Below are 14,712 nucleotides of genomic sequence, written 5' to 3'. Positions count from 1 at the left end.
TTGCTCTTTCCACTTTGGACAAACAGGCCAAGAATCGCTTGCTGCTAACGGGGACTCCGGTTCAAAATAATCTGTTGGAATTGATGTCCCTCTTGAATTTTGTCATGCCCCATATGTTCAGCAGCAGCACCAGTGAAATTCGAAGGATGTTCTCTTCAAAAACAGTGAGTACCATGAATTCTCTTCTTGAAAATAACTTTTCTCTTTTTGCTATAAGAGTGCTGTTGCTGCATAACTTCTGTTTTATTGGTATCTTATGGAAACAGGTGATGTGATTATGAAAATCTAGAAAATGAAACAATTGAGTAAACTTTTTAAATTAAAATATCCTGTAACAGGGTGTCTTTGAATACTAATGGTCAGGTCAAGTGTGTCTGTTTTGGCTGGGTTTTTCATCAAGTTAGAGAAGTTAAGGTGGTGGTGTTACAGTTGAAAGCTTCAGACTGTAATTGAATTCTTTCAATGTTTTCCTTAGAAGAGTGCTGAAGAACAAAGCGTATATGAGAAGGAGAGAATTGCACATGCAAAGCAGATAATAAAACCATTCATCTTGAGAAGAGTAAAAGATGAGGTAACACTTTATCTTTAAAAATGATGGGTTTGTGTTATTAAAAAACCTGATAATCTCTGAGACGAGCGCTATAATATGAGGCCAAAATTGCTTACTGATCTTAAAGAAAGTTAATGGGCGCTTGTGGACTTCAGTGGTCTGAAGAGGGTAACACTGATTAGCAGGGGAGTAGATCCCAGGTATTGCATATAATATTATTTCATGCAATTCTGGAGTGTGCAGGCCGTGTTACTTGGTGGGGAGGTTGATGTATAATCCGGGTCGAGACCTGAGTTGAGTTGTTGCCCAAGTTAGTGAAGTTACAAGCAGTGAAAGAAGCTGGGATAAGGAGAATGCACAGAGTATCATAACAGCTATAAGACAGTGCAGAATTACTGATGGTTCACAACACTACAGGTTTTATCTGGTATTGTTTTGTTTTGTCAGGTCCTTAAACAGCTACCTCCCAAAAAAGATCTCGTTGAACTGTGTGCTATGTCTGAGAAACAGGAACAATTCTACTTGGCTCTCTTAAACAAGCTCAAGAAAACTATTGACAGTAATGGTATGTAAGGGCCTCGTTTCCTTTTGATGGATTTTTTTTTCATGCTGAGACATATGTTGAATGTGACTCTGGTCTTCACTTTGTAGAAATGTCTAGCGCTCATAAATTGTCTGTATCCCTTCTTTGAATATTTTTGAAGTTCAGTACTAGGTGAATTTTCAAACTGAGTTCTTGCAAACCAAGCTCTGCTGAGGGATAAAGGTGTTTCAGGTAGTTATTTTCGGTAGCGGTACCAAGATGCCTTCTTTGTTTGCAGAGAAAAGCTCCGATATGGGAAACGCAATGATGCAACTTAGAAAAATGGCCAATCACCCTCTTTTGCATCGTCAGTATTACACAAATGACAAGCTCAGGACGATGTCCACCCTTATGCTCAAGGTAAGGGGATGAGATTCAGAGGCAGTCCTTCATTTTTCAGAATTTCTAAGGCAAACTTGTTTGTTTTGTTGTCAGACTTCTGGTCAAAAATGTCTATGCCAAACTTAATTCATTGTTGCTGCTTTTTATTTCTCTGCATCTGTCCAGTGAGCTAATTAAGCTCTATAGGTATTTAACACTGATTTTTTTATCATTAGAATGGAGAGAACAGTTGTGGGTCTGCAGTCATCTCTTTTTCATAAGCTCCCCCTTAGCACCTCTTCCCCCCACCCCAGAATTAATTTAAAGCCCCAAAGTATTTATGGAAAAAAATCTTAGGTGGGCATTTGAGTTCAGTAGCTTTCTGAATAGCAAGAACTGAGTAGTTTAGGACTAAAATAGGGAAGGCATAAGTATTGATCTGTTAAGGATTTTTTTTTTTTTTAAATTTTATGAGGTTAATGCCTGATGAGCTTGGGGAAAATAGTCGTTTATTTCTAAAATTTAAGCAAAAAAGAAAAACTCTCAGTGTGCGGCAGGTGCTCTAAAATTGGAGTTGGCTTTGAATATTCTTCAGCTTTTTTTTAAAGTGAAACCAGACAAGAGTGGGAGGAAGCTAGAAGTGACCCATTGGTTTATGAAGGATTTTTGTCCCTTTTTATTCCTATACCATTGTACTCTCCAGATGGGGCTTTTTTTTTCCTCTTTTGTCCAGGCGTGATGTCCCTCTACCCACCCTACATCTTGGGCTGGGCTTTCCATGTCTTCTACCATCTATCCAAGGGTTGGACCTCCATTTTAGGGAATGTGTCTTCAGGGGAAGAGGTCTGATAAAGGGGTAAAATGTTGTAGGGCTTGATGGGAAGTAGGTAATTGCTGTGAAGGTTGAGCATTTCCTTTTTAAGTTTTTGGCAGTACGCACGCTTGTAAGAGCTAAACTGTGAAGTAACTATCCTCTCTTACAAACCTGAAGTGGAGAGTTCATCTTTTGTTGCTTGCATGAGCCTTGCTCTAGCATTTGTCCATGTCTAGGTGTGTTATCTTTTTTCTTTCAGAGATCATGGATGTTCCTGTGTGGTGGTTTTGCTTTCAGTTCTCTGGTGAGATTGTGTATTGCATTATTTCCCTTAATTTTTCCTAATAGGAACCCACACATTGTGATGCTAACCCTGACCTAATCTTTGAAGATATGACAGTAATGACAGATTTTGAACTGCATGCGCTTTGTAAGCAATATTCTCACATCAATAACTTCAAGTTGGACATGGATCAGATCCTGGATTCTGGAAAGTTTAGAGAGCTGGAACACATTCTCTCCGACCTTAAAGAGAAGGTATTGCAGATGGCTGAAGTTTTTCCCTGTCTACAGAGTGGCTCTAAATAAGTGGTTAAATTAATATCTGCCAGCTCTGTATGCAACCCAGTTGCTTTGCTGCAGAGTTTTATAATGTAATTCAGTGCATGTGCAGAATTGCAAAGCAACACTTACAGCTTTTAATGTGCAGTCCTGAGTATGCACATCACTTTAGAGACAGCTGAAATAAATTTTCCCAGTTTTCCAAGTTTCAGAGTGTTCATCCGAAGTTAGCTACCCTGTTAATATATGGGCTCTTGCATAATTTTGACAACTCATGGACTTGGACTTTCTCTTGGCGATTGAATAAGACTGTATTACATTCGAGTAATCGTGTGTGTTAAAGGAAAAAGGAAAAGTAAAAAGAGGTCCTTGGTTGAAGTCCTGCCCTGAGATTCAAACAGGTTTATTTTGCATGTGCCATAATGCTCCAGAGCATCCTGAATTTGGGTGCTGTGGATCTTAACTGTTTCACACAAAATAGGGCTACTCTTTGTATTATGTGAAATATTTAAATTTAAGTTCTGAATGAAAGTATTTTGATGTTTATGGATGAAGTAATCTGTCGTTTATGCATTTGGAATGTGATTTGTCTGAGCCACCAAAATACAAAGTTAAATTAAAATAATTAAATAAAATAATTAAAATATTAATGCAATGACAGACAGTGAGTTAATGCAGCAGAACTACTGGATATGGAATCTTCACTGAAAGTCAATCCTGACTTGGTGATTTTCAGCTTAGTATTTTATTTCAGAAAACAGGGATTCTGTGAAAGTAAAATATTTGCATCAGTAAAGAATTTTTGTAGTTCATAGTTGACATGTTTCAAAATTTTTGCTTTGCTTTGTCCTTTCCAGGGTGACAGAGTTGTGTTGTTTAGCCAGTTCACTATGATGTTAGACATCTTGGAAGTTTTCCTAAAACACTGGCAACATAGATATATTAGGCTGGATGGAAAAACACAGATTTCTGAGAGGTATGTGACTCTTGCTAAAAATGGGAGGGAGAAAGTGAATGTGTTGGAGAGGGAGAGGTGACTTCAGACGCTTACCTTTGTTTTCCAGTGTGCAGAAGTCTCTGCTCACTGGGCACTGATGATAGAAGGCGTTTAATGTTGAATTTCAGATCACCTTAGTAAGGGTGAGGTTGAAAGATGAGGTTTAGGTGGTGGGGTTACAGTCTTAGCTGTGGAAATGAAAAATGTTCAGCAGTTCCTGGTGTGTTTGGTTTGTGTATCAGCATGTAATAACACCTGTAGCTATTCCTTGGAGGTAGACTGTATCTCTTTTACAGTAGGCAGATACACCCCTTTGTTTCTCTAGGACAAACCATTCTGTCTGTCCCTGCAGCTGAAAATGTAATGCTTTTCTTGTGTTTGAGCTGAGCTGATTTTCTGTCTCAAGAATTTTTGAAGATTTTTTTTAGATGCGCTTTCCTTCATTTCAAAAAATTGTCATTCTTGCTGCGGTGTTGCTTCCCGTGTCAAGGGCTGTTCCTGCCCTTGCTTGTGCAGTTAGTACAGAAGATTGTCATGAAATGAAGTTCATCCCCTGCCTTCCGTGTTCCTCCGAGTATTTGTGTTCTGTGATGATCAAAAATCTTTTTCTAAGCCTGTTTTCACTCTTTGCTATCCATCTGTCACTCAGTGTGTTTCTCTGGTCACTGCAGAGGACTGTTGGTATCCTTTTTCCTGCTGCATAACGTCTGTACTTTGGAGCTGCTGTGTGGTGCCACTGTCCTCTCTTCCAAAAGATCATCCCAACTTCTGTGTTCAGCTCCGGAGCCAGTGTGGAGTGTTTTCCAAGGCCTGATGTCCAAGGCCTGATGCATGGTGTCTTGTGTTCTGCAGGATACATCTGATAGATGAGTTCAATACAGATATGGGTATATTTGTGTTCCTTCTGTCTACCAAAGCCGGTGGCTTGGGCATTAATCTGACCTCGGCCAATGTTGTTATCCTTCACGACATTGACTGCAACCCTTACAACGATAAGCAGGCAGAAGACCGGTGCCACAGAGTAGGTCAGACACGGTAAGACTTATTTTAATTACAGCGCTTGGGTTTTCTTGGAGGCAAGCTCTCAAAAGGAGGCTAAAAGGACAGTATTTATGGTGTGGGAGCTAGGAACTATGATTGTCTTAGTCCGTGTTGCTGGCAGAACAAACCTTTATTTACACTCTCCTCCTTTTCCTAGTTCATTATAACTCTCAAATTGTGTATAATTCACAAATTTCTGGTGCTAGTAACTGATCCAAGGTAGATCTGAAGTTTTTGGGACTGTCTGGACAAGCTGTTTGTTCTCTTCAGGAGACTTCAAAGTTTTTAAGCACCACCCTATTATAATGAGTGAAACCATAGAATGTGTGTAATTTCAACAGTATTTAACGCTAAAATGGAATATGGGGCAGTTTGACTTGTTTATATTAATGGAGATGTTTTTGATTGTCCAGACATTTGCGGTGGCTGGGAGTGCAGGAGAAAGCATGTTTTCTGGCACAGTTGTTCCAGAGAAAAATCTAGAACCTCTTTATCCTCTCATACATTTCCTCATCTTTGGTTTAAACCCCAGCCAGCTGAGCCGAGGCATAGCATCCTTCCCTTTTTCATTTATCCAAACTATGAAATTGGATTTTTTTTCTTGTGGTTTTCAGAGAAGTACAAGTCATAAAGCTCATCAGTAAGGGGACTATTGAAGAAACCATGCTCAAAATCAGCCAACAGAAATTGAAGTTAGAACAAGATATGACTGCAGCAGAATCAGGTAGGTGTCTTGCACATAATGAGGTCCACTTAAGTAAACGAAAGCTGCAATATGTTACACTGAAAAAAGAAGGTTCTTGATGCAGACAAGCCTTTTGTTGTTTGGGGTTTTTTTGTGTTAAGCTAGAAAGATGTATTTTTGCTGGTTGTTCTTTGATTTGACAGGAGGCACCCTCTGAGTCTGACCCAGAAATCAGTGACCAAATCCTACAAGCAGAGGATTTTTTAACTGTTTTGGGCACGTAGGCTTTTATCTATTTATGTGAAATATTTTAAGCTGTACTAATGCTTGTCTTTATTCCTCAGGAGAAGAAGGAACCATTCCAGCAGATATAGCCACGCTATTGAAAGCTTCTTTGGGTCTCTAAAATGTAAATATGTTAACAAAATTCAAGGAAGAAAGGTGATGGTGTACCCCAAGGACTCTTACTGTTGACCAGTTTTATGAACGTTTATAACTTTTTGTAGTTTCTTTGTTGTATTTCTCATGGTATTGAAAATTTTTAACACCAATAGCATTCTTTTGATGCTTAAAAGCATAAATGGCCCGAATGTGCCAACCTCAGATGCTGAATAAAGGTTTTACAGATCACTTTTGAAAATGGGGACCTAAGTAGTAATTGTTTTAACAAATCTGCTGCTGCTTGAAATTTGTCAGTATTTTTGTAATTATTTCTACCTCCAAATATATATATATATATATAAAAACTGTCTGTTTCACTGGATTCTGCGTGTAGATTTTTTTATATGTGCCTTATTTGACAATGCTCAAGTCTGTTTCTGCTTGTTTTGGTTCATTTGATGTTCCATACTGGTTTTGTATCAACTTGTTCCAATAAAATTCCATAGATTGACAAAGTGTTTTTGTGCTTGCGGTGATCTGGGGCAGGTGAGGGGATGATTATGTGCATGTTACAAATCAATTAGGCAGCTCTCAAACCAGCTGAAATGTTCCATTTGAACTGGCTTGGCTTTGTTCAGCAGTAGTTGATTACCAGTCTGTCATTATACTCTAATTACGGTGGTGTGAGGGTATTGATTATAAAAACAGAACTTCTGCCAAATGGTTTGGTCAAGTCTGTGAGTATTCTGGTCAATATGATTTCTGCAAATTCAAAATGGGTGGGAAATGGAAGATTTTCCAAAACTTGTTGTCCAAGCATGGACTAAACTGCTTGGCTTTTCCTAAAAGTATTCTGTGGCTATGCTGTCTGTTCCAAAATGCACAACTGAAATAAGGTGAAGATGTACTGTATTGTTTGAGAAGGAATATGGACAAGAAACAGTTTTCTGTGCTTCTTTGATTCCCCTGATTCTGTTGAACTAAATAGGGGGATTTAAGAGAGATCCACAGGTGTGTAATGCTACAGCTAATTAGGTTGTGTGTTTCTGTGGAGCTGGTGCTAACCCATTCTACCTGCGTGTTCTCACCTGCTTGGTTCACATGTGGGTTGAAACAAGATCCCTGCCCTTCAGGGTGGGTTGTGTAGTGTTCTGGATGTGTATGGGATCAGTTAATGAAGTCTGGAGGGGCAGTGGTTACCCCTGGGGTCAGTATCGCTCTTTGGGTGCTGTGAAGCTCATCTGTGTTTCCATCTTCCTTGTAATTGTTTCTACTCTTTCTTGGCTGCAATCAAGAGATTGCAGGGTCGCCGTCCTTGGAGATAACCAGAAACTATCTGGATGCAATCCTGGGCAGCTCGCTCAAAGTGGCCCTGTGTGAGCAGGGGCTTGGACCAGATAACCTCCGGAAGTCCCTTAACTATTACATGGTTCTGTTTTTCTGATTGGGAAAGACGTACAGAGGGGAAAAAAACCACAAAGGCGCTCTCTGAAGTCAGTTGCTGAAGAAGAGAGTTTTGGGAGCTAAAGAAGGCAAAGTGTGTGAAGAGACAGAGCAAAGCACGCAAGGAGTTGTAAAGCAGGTGAAGATAGGAATGAGTTAAAGTTGTTTCTTTCTGTTCTGACAGTATCTGACTTGTCTCTTAGGGGTTGTTTGGTGTCGCTCATGATTCAATGAAATTAAACTTGTGGTTGGAGGGGAAAATAAACATGAAGGGAAATACTCTCCCAGCAGTGGCAATTTCCAGATGAGAGTTGGTGCCCAAGTTTGTTGTGGTTTATCTGCTTACACCACACAATGGAGACCTCTCACAAGCACTTGTCTGCCCTTGAGTTTATGTAAACCACTTTTCATCCACAGCCATCCACACTGGCAGGATTTTCACCTGCCTTTTCTCCAGTCCTGGAAGAGCAAACCCTTCATTTGTTCTAAACCTGGTTGCCACCACTGACCCCCAGGTTGTGTCCTACTTACTGGCATAGATACTGAGCTGTTGAATGTTTTTGCAGCTGTTGTGTTTATGGAGAACTAGTTCGGGCAGCAGCTCAGCTGTGAAGCTGCTTTTTGGCTTGTTTTGAAGCTTTTTTTTTTGTTTGTTTATTTCAGGGGCATGGCATAAATCTTCAAGCTTCTCAAGTGCTTTTTTTCAGGCCCTTGAATTGTATTGACTAAATGGGCCTTTTTTTTTTTTTTTTTTTTTTTTTTTTGCATAGCGTCCCACACATTTGCCCTCTCCATTTAACTTGCTTTCCTCCAGGTTGAAATACACAAAACGTTGAGATTGCACCTCTGGGAAGATGCATTCCCCTTTTATCCCTTTGAGAGTGCACAAAACATTAATTGGTTTGATCAAGCACTGTGTTTGTAGAGGGGGAATGTGATTGAAACCACACTTCTGTGAATCAGTATTTATTACTCTACTAAATCAGTGTTTTAGATTCTCTTGCAAGTGGATATGAGTGGTGGATTTTGATTTGATACAGCGTAGTCATCTGAAGTTAATTTAAATGATTCAGAAGTTAATAACTTAGGATGCTTGTCATACTGAAAACTAAAGAAGCCTTTGTTTTTCTGAGCAGCTGATCTACATTACACTCTTCGGCCTTTTCTGGATCCAGGCTGCAATGGCTGGAAGTGCTTGCACTCTGTCCCTCAGAGCCAAAAGCCTGGGGTATTTGTCTGCCAGGTCGGGTTTACAGGACAGAAGTGTCGTACTGCACACATCCCAGTAGAAATCAGCCCACGTTACCTAGTGGAGATGGGACAGAAAGCAGTAAATTTTAGTAGGTAATCTCAAAACCCAGGATTAGTAATATTCTCAAAAACCTGTGAATTTATCTGTTTAAAGTTTTCATTTTGGGGTTTGGGGTTTTTTAAAGCCCTTTTATACAGGGCTAGTAGTTAGGTTGCAATGCAAGGCTTGACTTCAGTAAATACTGGTTACAATAAAGTCTTGGCTACAAATATTAGTTATGCTGCAATATTAGTCTTTCCTGCTGAAGCTGTGCTGCAGAAAACACTTTGGGGTAAAAAGGGTACTATGTTTTTATAGCAGTTTTTATCGTATTGCCTTATAAATAAGTCAGTGATGATAAAGAGGGTTCTGTGTAGTCATGAATTGGTGTTCACAAGTGTAAAGGCATTTAAAATGTTTTGTGTCAATATACTTATGAACTTAGAAAATGCAGATCCTAGTCCTGGTTTGCCTCACTTTTCTAATATTGTGGAAACCAATTTTCCCTTTGCAATAGAGTGACCAGTTGTGTATTGGTAAGAACAAAGTGCTAAAAGTGTGGGGAGAGTTGCTTCGTGGCCTGACATGAAACCCAGAAATTCAGCAGTAGTCTGTTACTTAATTTTTCTGGCAACCTGATGGCAATGGGAGAAACAAAAATGATACTTACAGAGTTCCCTACGAGCCACTTCTTATCCCCTAAGAAAGTATCCAAATCTTTCAGTAGCTCAGGTGCTTTGTTGGTGAGGATATCATCAAATGCTTTTTTCTGGTGGAAGAATGAAACACAGAGATGCACAGCAGTCAGCAAAACTGAATTTTTGTGGTTTTATGATTTATGAAAAAGAAAATGAAATATGAAAAAGACTAGGAACAGGTACCAAAACATGGCATTAATTGCTGAGCTGTGACTTAAGGCCACTTCCTCCCTTAATGAACGCCTGAGTGCTCCTTGATGGTGACGTGATGTCTGTAGTGATGCTGCTCCCCTTCCTGTGCTGACAGAGAGAGCACCCAGCCATGGCAAGACAGGAGCTCAGCCACAGATGTCTCATAGCAGTTTTTGGGGGACTCCTTTGAGTATTATCTTTTCTAGGATGCAGAGTCTCAGATTTCCAGAATCTCTTGCGTTCCATCTTTTCATGCTGTCAGTCAGATGCTGGTCAGTTATCCTTGCTTATCAGCAAAGATATGTGGATATGAGATGTGGACTTGGCTTTTGAGCTTTTGATGGGGTTGATTTATCTTTGAATTTTAATGGTCATGTTAATTTTGCTTTTTTGTCTCCACAGCAGTAAGATTTGAGGTGGCTAAAACGTGGTTTTTAAATCATGATCAAAAGGTTCAGGCCTTTGTGATTGTATGTTAATGGCTGAAGCATGAGGTTATGGTGGTGGTTCTATACTAGCTGTTCCCCATCACAGAAAGTCTTAAGGCTGCTTTTAAAAGGGCTGTTTCCTATGGCAAGGAAAACTGCTTCAGATTATCTCTTCCTACCTGCATGGAAACAAAATTAAGACTGCAGGCTCTTGTGATCATCTGGTTAACCCATGTAGCAGTTAACTCTAATTGGCCTAATTTTGGAGGAACACACTCAGGCTTGGGTGAATAAGCATTGGTGTACAGGAATGGAATTATTTCTACAGCTTTAACTGAGGTTATTGTGGGGGGGAAAAAAAAAAAAAAAATTAGAAGAGGCAGAAACCTAAATACAGGCTGAAATCAAATCAGTGTTTCTACAGACATGATGGAAGATTTGACGTAATTTTCTGTGTCGTTAAGAGCTTAGTAACTGAGTGAGATGACTGCAAATATCACCCAGGAGTTTGTAGTCCAGAAATCTCATATCTGTGCCCTGGGTTGTAGTATTTCCTTTCTTTTAGGTAAGTGATCGCCTCCCCACCGTTTTACTCTGCAAAGAAAAATCCCAAACTATTGTGTGATCATGAGGGTAACAACCTTCCCCAAGTACAGGAGTGTGCAACCAAGTTGTGAAGCTGGTGGAGACAACCAGGATCCCTCTTGTGGAGCGGCACAACCTGCTCGTCTCCGCCCTGGAGCTCTGCAGCGGTGGGTGCAAAGCTGTTGCAATGCCAGCTGTGTTTTGGGGAATGTGGGGTCAAGGGGGAGTCTGTTCCTCACATTGAGGGAACTTCCACAGGTGGCTTCCAGCTCTGCTCCCCTGCTTTGCTTTGCTTTCTCTTTGCCGTTGCCCAGATGGCATAACACACCTCTCACCATCCCCGGGGTGTGTGTTCCTGTGGGCCCTGGTCAGGCCTGGGGAGGTGTTTTGGCTTTAGTGTGTGTGACTGACTTAAATCTGGCCTGGTAAGAACAGATTGTGAGATTGCCACTGCGACCACAAGGTGGTGACTGCGGACCCGGGAGGAGAGAGGGCGTATAGGAGAAGGGAATCCAGGTCACCTCACCCCTGAAAAGTAACAGCTGTGTTAATTACCCAATACAGCCTCACCCCTGATGAGTAACAGCTGTATCCCATCAGGATGAGTGAGATAAAAGAGGGGGTTAGTTAGTAAGGAGAGGATCATCGTGCAGGAGGAACCTTGAGGAGCATGAAGGAGAAAATCGTGAAGCAGGATCCTGGGGAGAGAGAATCATTGGGAGGTCAGTCTGGGTCTGCAGCTAGAGCTGTTGTGGGAACCTGCAGTCACAGTCTAGCCAAGTAAAAGCCTCCCGTCAGAGTCTGCAAAATGACACACGTAGTCACAGTTTAGGAGGAAATAATCAGCAGTCAGAGGCTGCAAGGGAAACTTACAGCAGGAGCTTGCTGCAGCCAGAGTCAGTGCATGGTTGGAGTCAAGACGATTAAGCAGTAAAGAGGAATAAACCAGGACCCTTTTTATGCTGTGTTTAACAAGACGTCTGTGCCTCGGCTCATTTTAACCCTCCAATAAGAGGGCTGCTGTGACAAGGGAGGACAATGTTGGGAAAGCGAGATTCCTGACCATCCTTGGCACCAGCACATAACTTAAGCTTGAATACGTGCAGATGGGCACATAGGAGTTGGCTGTCAGCTCTTCCTGTTTAAATTAAACACTGCTGACACAATCTGGGTCCTTTTTTGGAGAAGTGCTTGGGTGCGAGCTGAGTCGCATGCAGCACAAACAGGAGCTTCCCCATGGAGGGGCAGTAGTGTTGCCTCTGCACCAACACATCAGCAGGAGTGTGGCTCTTCTGAAATGATTAAAACTCATGGGTCAACTTACCCTCCTCAAACTAGGAAACTTCAGGAAATCACGAGGAAGTGTAAGTAATTCACACTTTTAAGTAGTACACTGCCAAATTTCAGATTTTCCTCTGTAAGATTTCAGAGCACTTTCACATTGTTCCTTTATTTGTTATGGGTTTGGAGAGCACCATTTTTTACTCTGTGGTGTCTGTGATGATACCCCAAATAATCTGAAATGTTGCCTTTGAATAAATGGAAGGTGGCTGCACTGGCAGTTTATGGTGAGAGCTGTTATACCTCCGCTTCCCTAAGAGGGTCAGGTCATCTGCTTGGGTCAGAGCTGTGCAGAGCCTTTGTAAGGCTGGAGCGAACTCATCCATTGCCTTCTTCTCACAGCAACTGATCTGTGCGCTTCTTTTGGCATCCTGGTGAGAAGCACTGCCCGATGCCAAAAGAAAACCCCAAATGCTGTAGGACAGCCCGTGACTGTGTGTTCAAGTAGCCATGACAGGATAGCCTGGTGTCAGAAGCACTACAGAGGACCAAGGTGGGCTGTGCTACCTGCCCTGATTGGCAGTGCTGTCCTGCACCGCTCCGGTGACTGACAAGCAGTTGTCCTTGGCAGGATGTTATTGAACACTGAAATTTAACACCTAGAAGAAATCAAAATGCAGAAATGCTTAAGGTTGGGATGGGGTTCTTTATCTTATTGAGTTAGCAGAAAGATTTGAGCACAGGCTCCTTTCAACAAGAGAGAGGAATTCTGCAGCACCAGCTGGGGTGAAAGTGTCCTGTCTTTGCTCTTCTGCAGAGCAGTTTGCTGTAGGCACATCCTTGGTTCAAGCTGAATTAGTGAGGGGCAGCTCATGGCAGCCTCAGAGTTTCTATCAAGGGTGAAAACAGGTGAAGGAGGGGGTGGGATCGGCATCAAGGAAGAAGCAGAGAGCTCCACCAGCTCAGCTTTGCTGAGCTGATGGTCCCAGTGGCTGACACCCATCTGTGTTTCCAGAGCAGATGCTCAGATACAGGATCATAGCTTACATGCTATCTTTGTTTAATTTAGTGATTGACTTACTCTCACATCCTGGTTTTTCTCTGCCCAAGGGAACAGTGTCATGAAATCATCGATGGTGTCCACAATGGCATCAGCTAAAGCCTGTTCCACGGGTGTCTGGCCTGCCAGACCTGTGGGAAGCAAGCATATGAAGGGAAATTAGAGACAGCATCAGCAGGAATTTTTGATACCCTAAAGGTAAACTCTGTTAATATTTTCATAAAAGTACATGTTCTCCAGGTCTTTTGATGCTAACAATGTGGATTTGACTCCTTGCATCAAGATGCAATCTTATCTACCTTTCCTTTTTTCTTCTTCTGGCCTTGTACAGCCATCCAAGGTAGTAAGTTGTTGTATCCGTTACCTGAGTCCACAGCCTGAACTTTGTTTCTTTATCCTCTCTGCTTTCCACCACATGTTCAGTGAGGGTCAGCACAAATTTCTTTCCTTTAATCTTTGTGCATCCCAGTTTTCAATGTCGTTTTCCATGTCATGGTCTTTCCATTTTGCTCAACACGTTCTCCAAAAGTGCACGTATGGAAGTCAGCTTCTCTTTCCCTATATCCTGCCCACTCAGCCCCATTCAGAATATTTTTATGACATTCCACTTACTATTTAATCTTTCTTTGTAATCAGGGACCTCAGCCAAACATTGTCTTGCTTACAAATCTGCTTTTCTCCCCTGTAGTTCTTTGGTTTTCCTGCAGTTCTCTTAATGCCTCTACCTTTCCTCCCTAGCTGTCACTTCACAGGCCTGTGTTTATGCTTTCACCTCTGTGCAGGTTCAGATCACAAACTGCATGCCCTACCTCTGTCAGGTCGTCTCCCTTACTGAAACTTTGTGTTTTTGAAGGTGAGGGCTGTGCCCCTCCTCTTGGGCCTCAAGTTCCATGATCCTTCAGCTATGAGCTGTTGGTGTTGGGCACCTAAAAATGCCATTTTTTGATTTAAAGGACTAGTGACGTGTATGCAGGCTTGATGGCAGAACTCTAGCAAGTTTTCACTACGAAGTTGAAAAGATATTTTTCTCATCCCATGCATGCTCTTTTTTCCTGCTGTAGCTGACAGCATGACAAATTCTGGGAAGAGCACAGCATGGTCTGAGTGTGCTCCCCATCCCAAGTCTTTGTTGCTGGTGCAATTCAATTGAAAAAAGTCCAAACTTCAGACTGCAAAAGAATCATGGCACCAGATCAACCTCCCAACAGGAGCCAGGGAGGGAGGAATCTTGGGTGGAAGGCAGACTTTCCCTCTGTTTTCCATCACTGAGTTGGCTTTCCTCATTCTCCTCTCCTGCACAGAGTAGATTGTATCAAAGCTGGAGGAAATGGGAAGGAACAGAGTATTGCAGACACAGTTGAAAATGTGTTGCATTAGTGCCTTGAAGAATAACGCTGTGAACCTCTGCTTCCTTCCTCAGTTAGAAAATGGGAGATATTTTGAAAGGCAGGCTCCATCCGTTTGCTCACAGTGTAAAAAAGTAGGATTGCACTTGCTTCCCAGCCCCCTCTTCAGTTTACTGATGTCCAGCTTGCCATGGGCACATCTGCCTTCAGCCAGACCAATTTTGCAGATGGTGTTGAATGACAGCTCGTTGACCTAAAGCAAAGCCTGGCCACTCTCTTTGATTACTTGCATTACTAAGTCTCATATAATTTTATCTATCTGGTTGTGAACTTCCACAGCACATAAGTATTTAAAGATGCGAGTGATGTCAACATCTCCTCTAATCTCCCTGCTAGCCCAGAATTGTTGCCTAAATCTGCTTCAGAGTTCTCCTGCTGTGATAATCTCTAATGCT

The 14,712-nt window shown here is 41.7% G+C and overlaps 2 protein-coding genes across 4 annotated transcripts in view; one reads left to right on the top strand and one right to left on the bottom strand.

Moving 5' to 3' along the window:
• The window catches only part of SMARCAD1 (SWI/SNF-related, matrix-associated actin-dependent regulator of chromatin, subfamily a, containing DEAD/H box 1), a 116,818-nt gene extending 110,373 nt beyond the window's left edge, over nucleotides 1–6,445 (top strand). Inside the window, exons 17-25 of one of the 2 annotated variants that reach the window (XM_040064983.2) lie at nucleotides 27–164; nucleotides 476–571; nucleotides 998–1,115; nucleotides 1,372–1,493; nucleotides 2,617–2,805; nucleotides 3,687–3,805; nucleotides 4,679–4,861; nucleotides 5,482–5,591; nucleotides 5,897–6,445. In XM_040064983.2, coding sequence (XP_039920917.1) covers nucleotides 27–164; nucleotides 476–571; nucleotides 998–1,115; nucleotides 1,372–1,493; nucleotides 2,617–2,805; nucleotides 3,687–3,805; nucleotides 4,679–4,861; nucleotides 5,482–5,591; nucleotides 5,897–5,958 — 1,137 coding nt within the window. In that variant the 3' untranslated portion in view covers nucleotides 5,959–6,445. The remainder of the gene's footprint in view (nucleotides 1–26; nucleotides 165–475; nucleotides 572–997; nucleotides 1,116–1,371; nucleotides 1,494–2,616; nucleotides 2,806–3,686; nucleotides 3,806–4,678; nucleotides 4,862–5,481; nucleotides 5,592–5,896) is intronic. The other variant, XM_040064984.1, reaches the window with a different exon arrangement.
• A 1,881-nt stretch (nucleotides 6,446–8,326) lies between these two features.
• HPGDS (hematopoietic prostaglandin D synthase) overlaps nucleotides 8,327–14,712 on the bottom strand; it is a 29,973-nt gene continuing 23,587 nt past the window's right edge. For both annotated transcript variants that reach the window (XM_040064843.1, XM_040064845.1), the window contains exons 4-6: nucleotides 12,933–13,042; nucleotides 9,338–9,436; nucleotides 8,327–8,682 (exon numbers count right to left, since the gene is read on the bottom strand). In XM_040064843.1, coding sequence (XP_039920777.1) covers nucleotides 8,518–8,682; nucleotides 9,338–9,436; nucleotides 12,933–13,042 — 374 coding nt within the window. In that variant the 3' untranslated portion in view covers nucleotides 8,327–8,517. The remainder of the gene's footprint in view (nucleotides 8,683–9,337; nucleotides 9,437–12,932; nucleotides 13,043–14,712) is intronic.

The sequence above is a fragment of the Hirundo rustica genome, chromosome 5, assembly GCF_015227805.2.
Source record: "Hirundo rustica isolate bHirRus1 chromosome 5, bHirRus1.pri.v3, whole genome shotgun sequence".
In the NCBI taxonomy this organism is placed as follows: domain Eukaryota; kingdom Metazoa; phylum Chordata; class Aves; order Passeriformes; family Hirundinidae; genus Hirundo; species Hirundo rustica.
The sequence above is the reverse complement of the archived record's forward strand: the minus strand, read 5'-3'. Positions and strand labels throughout refer to the sequence as shown.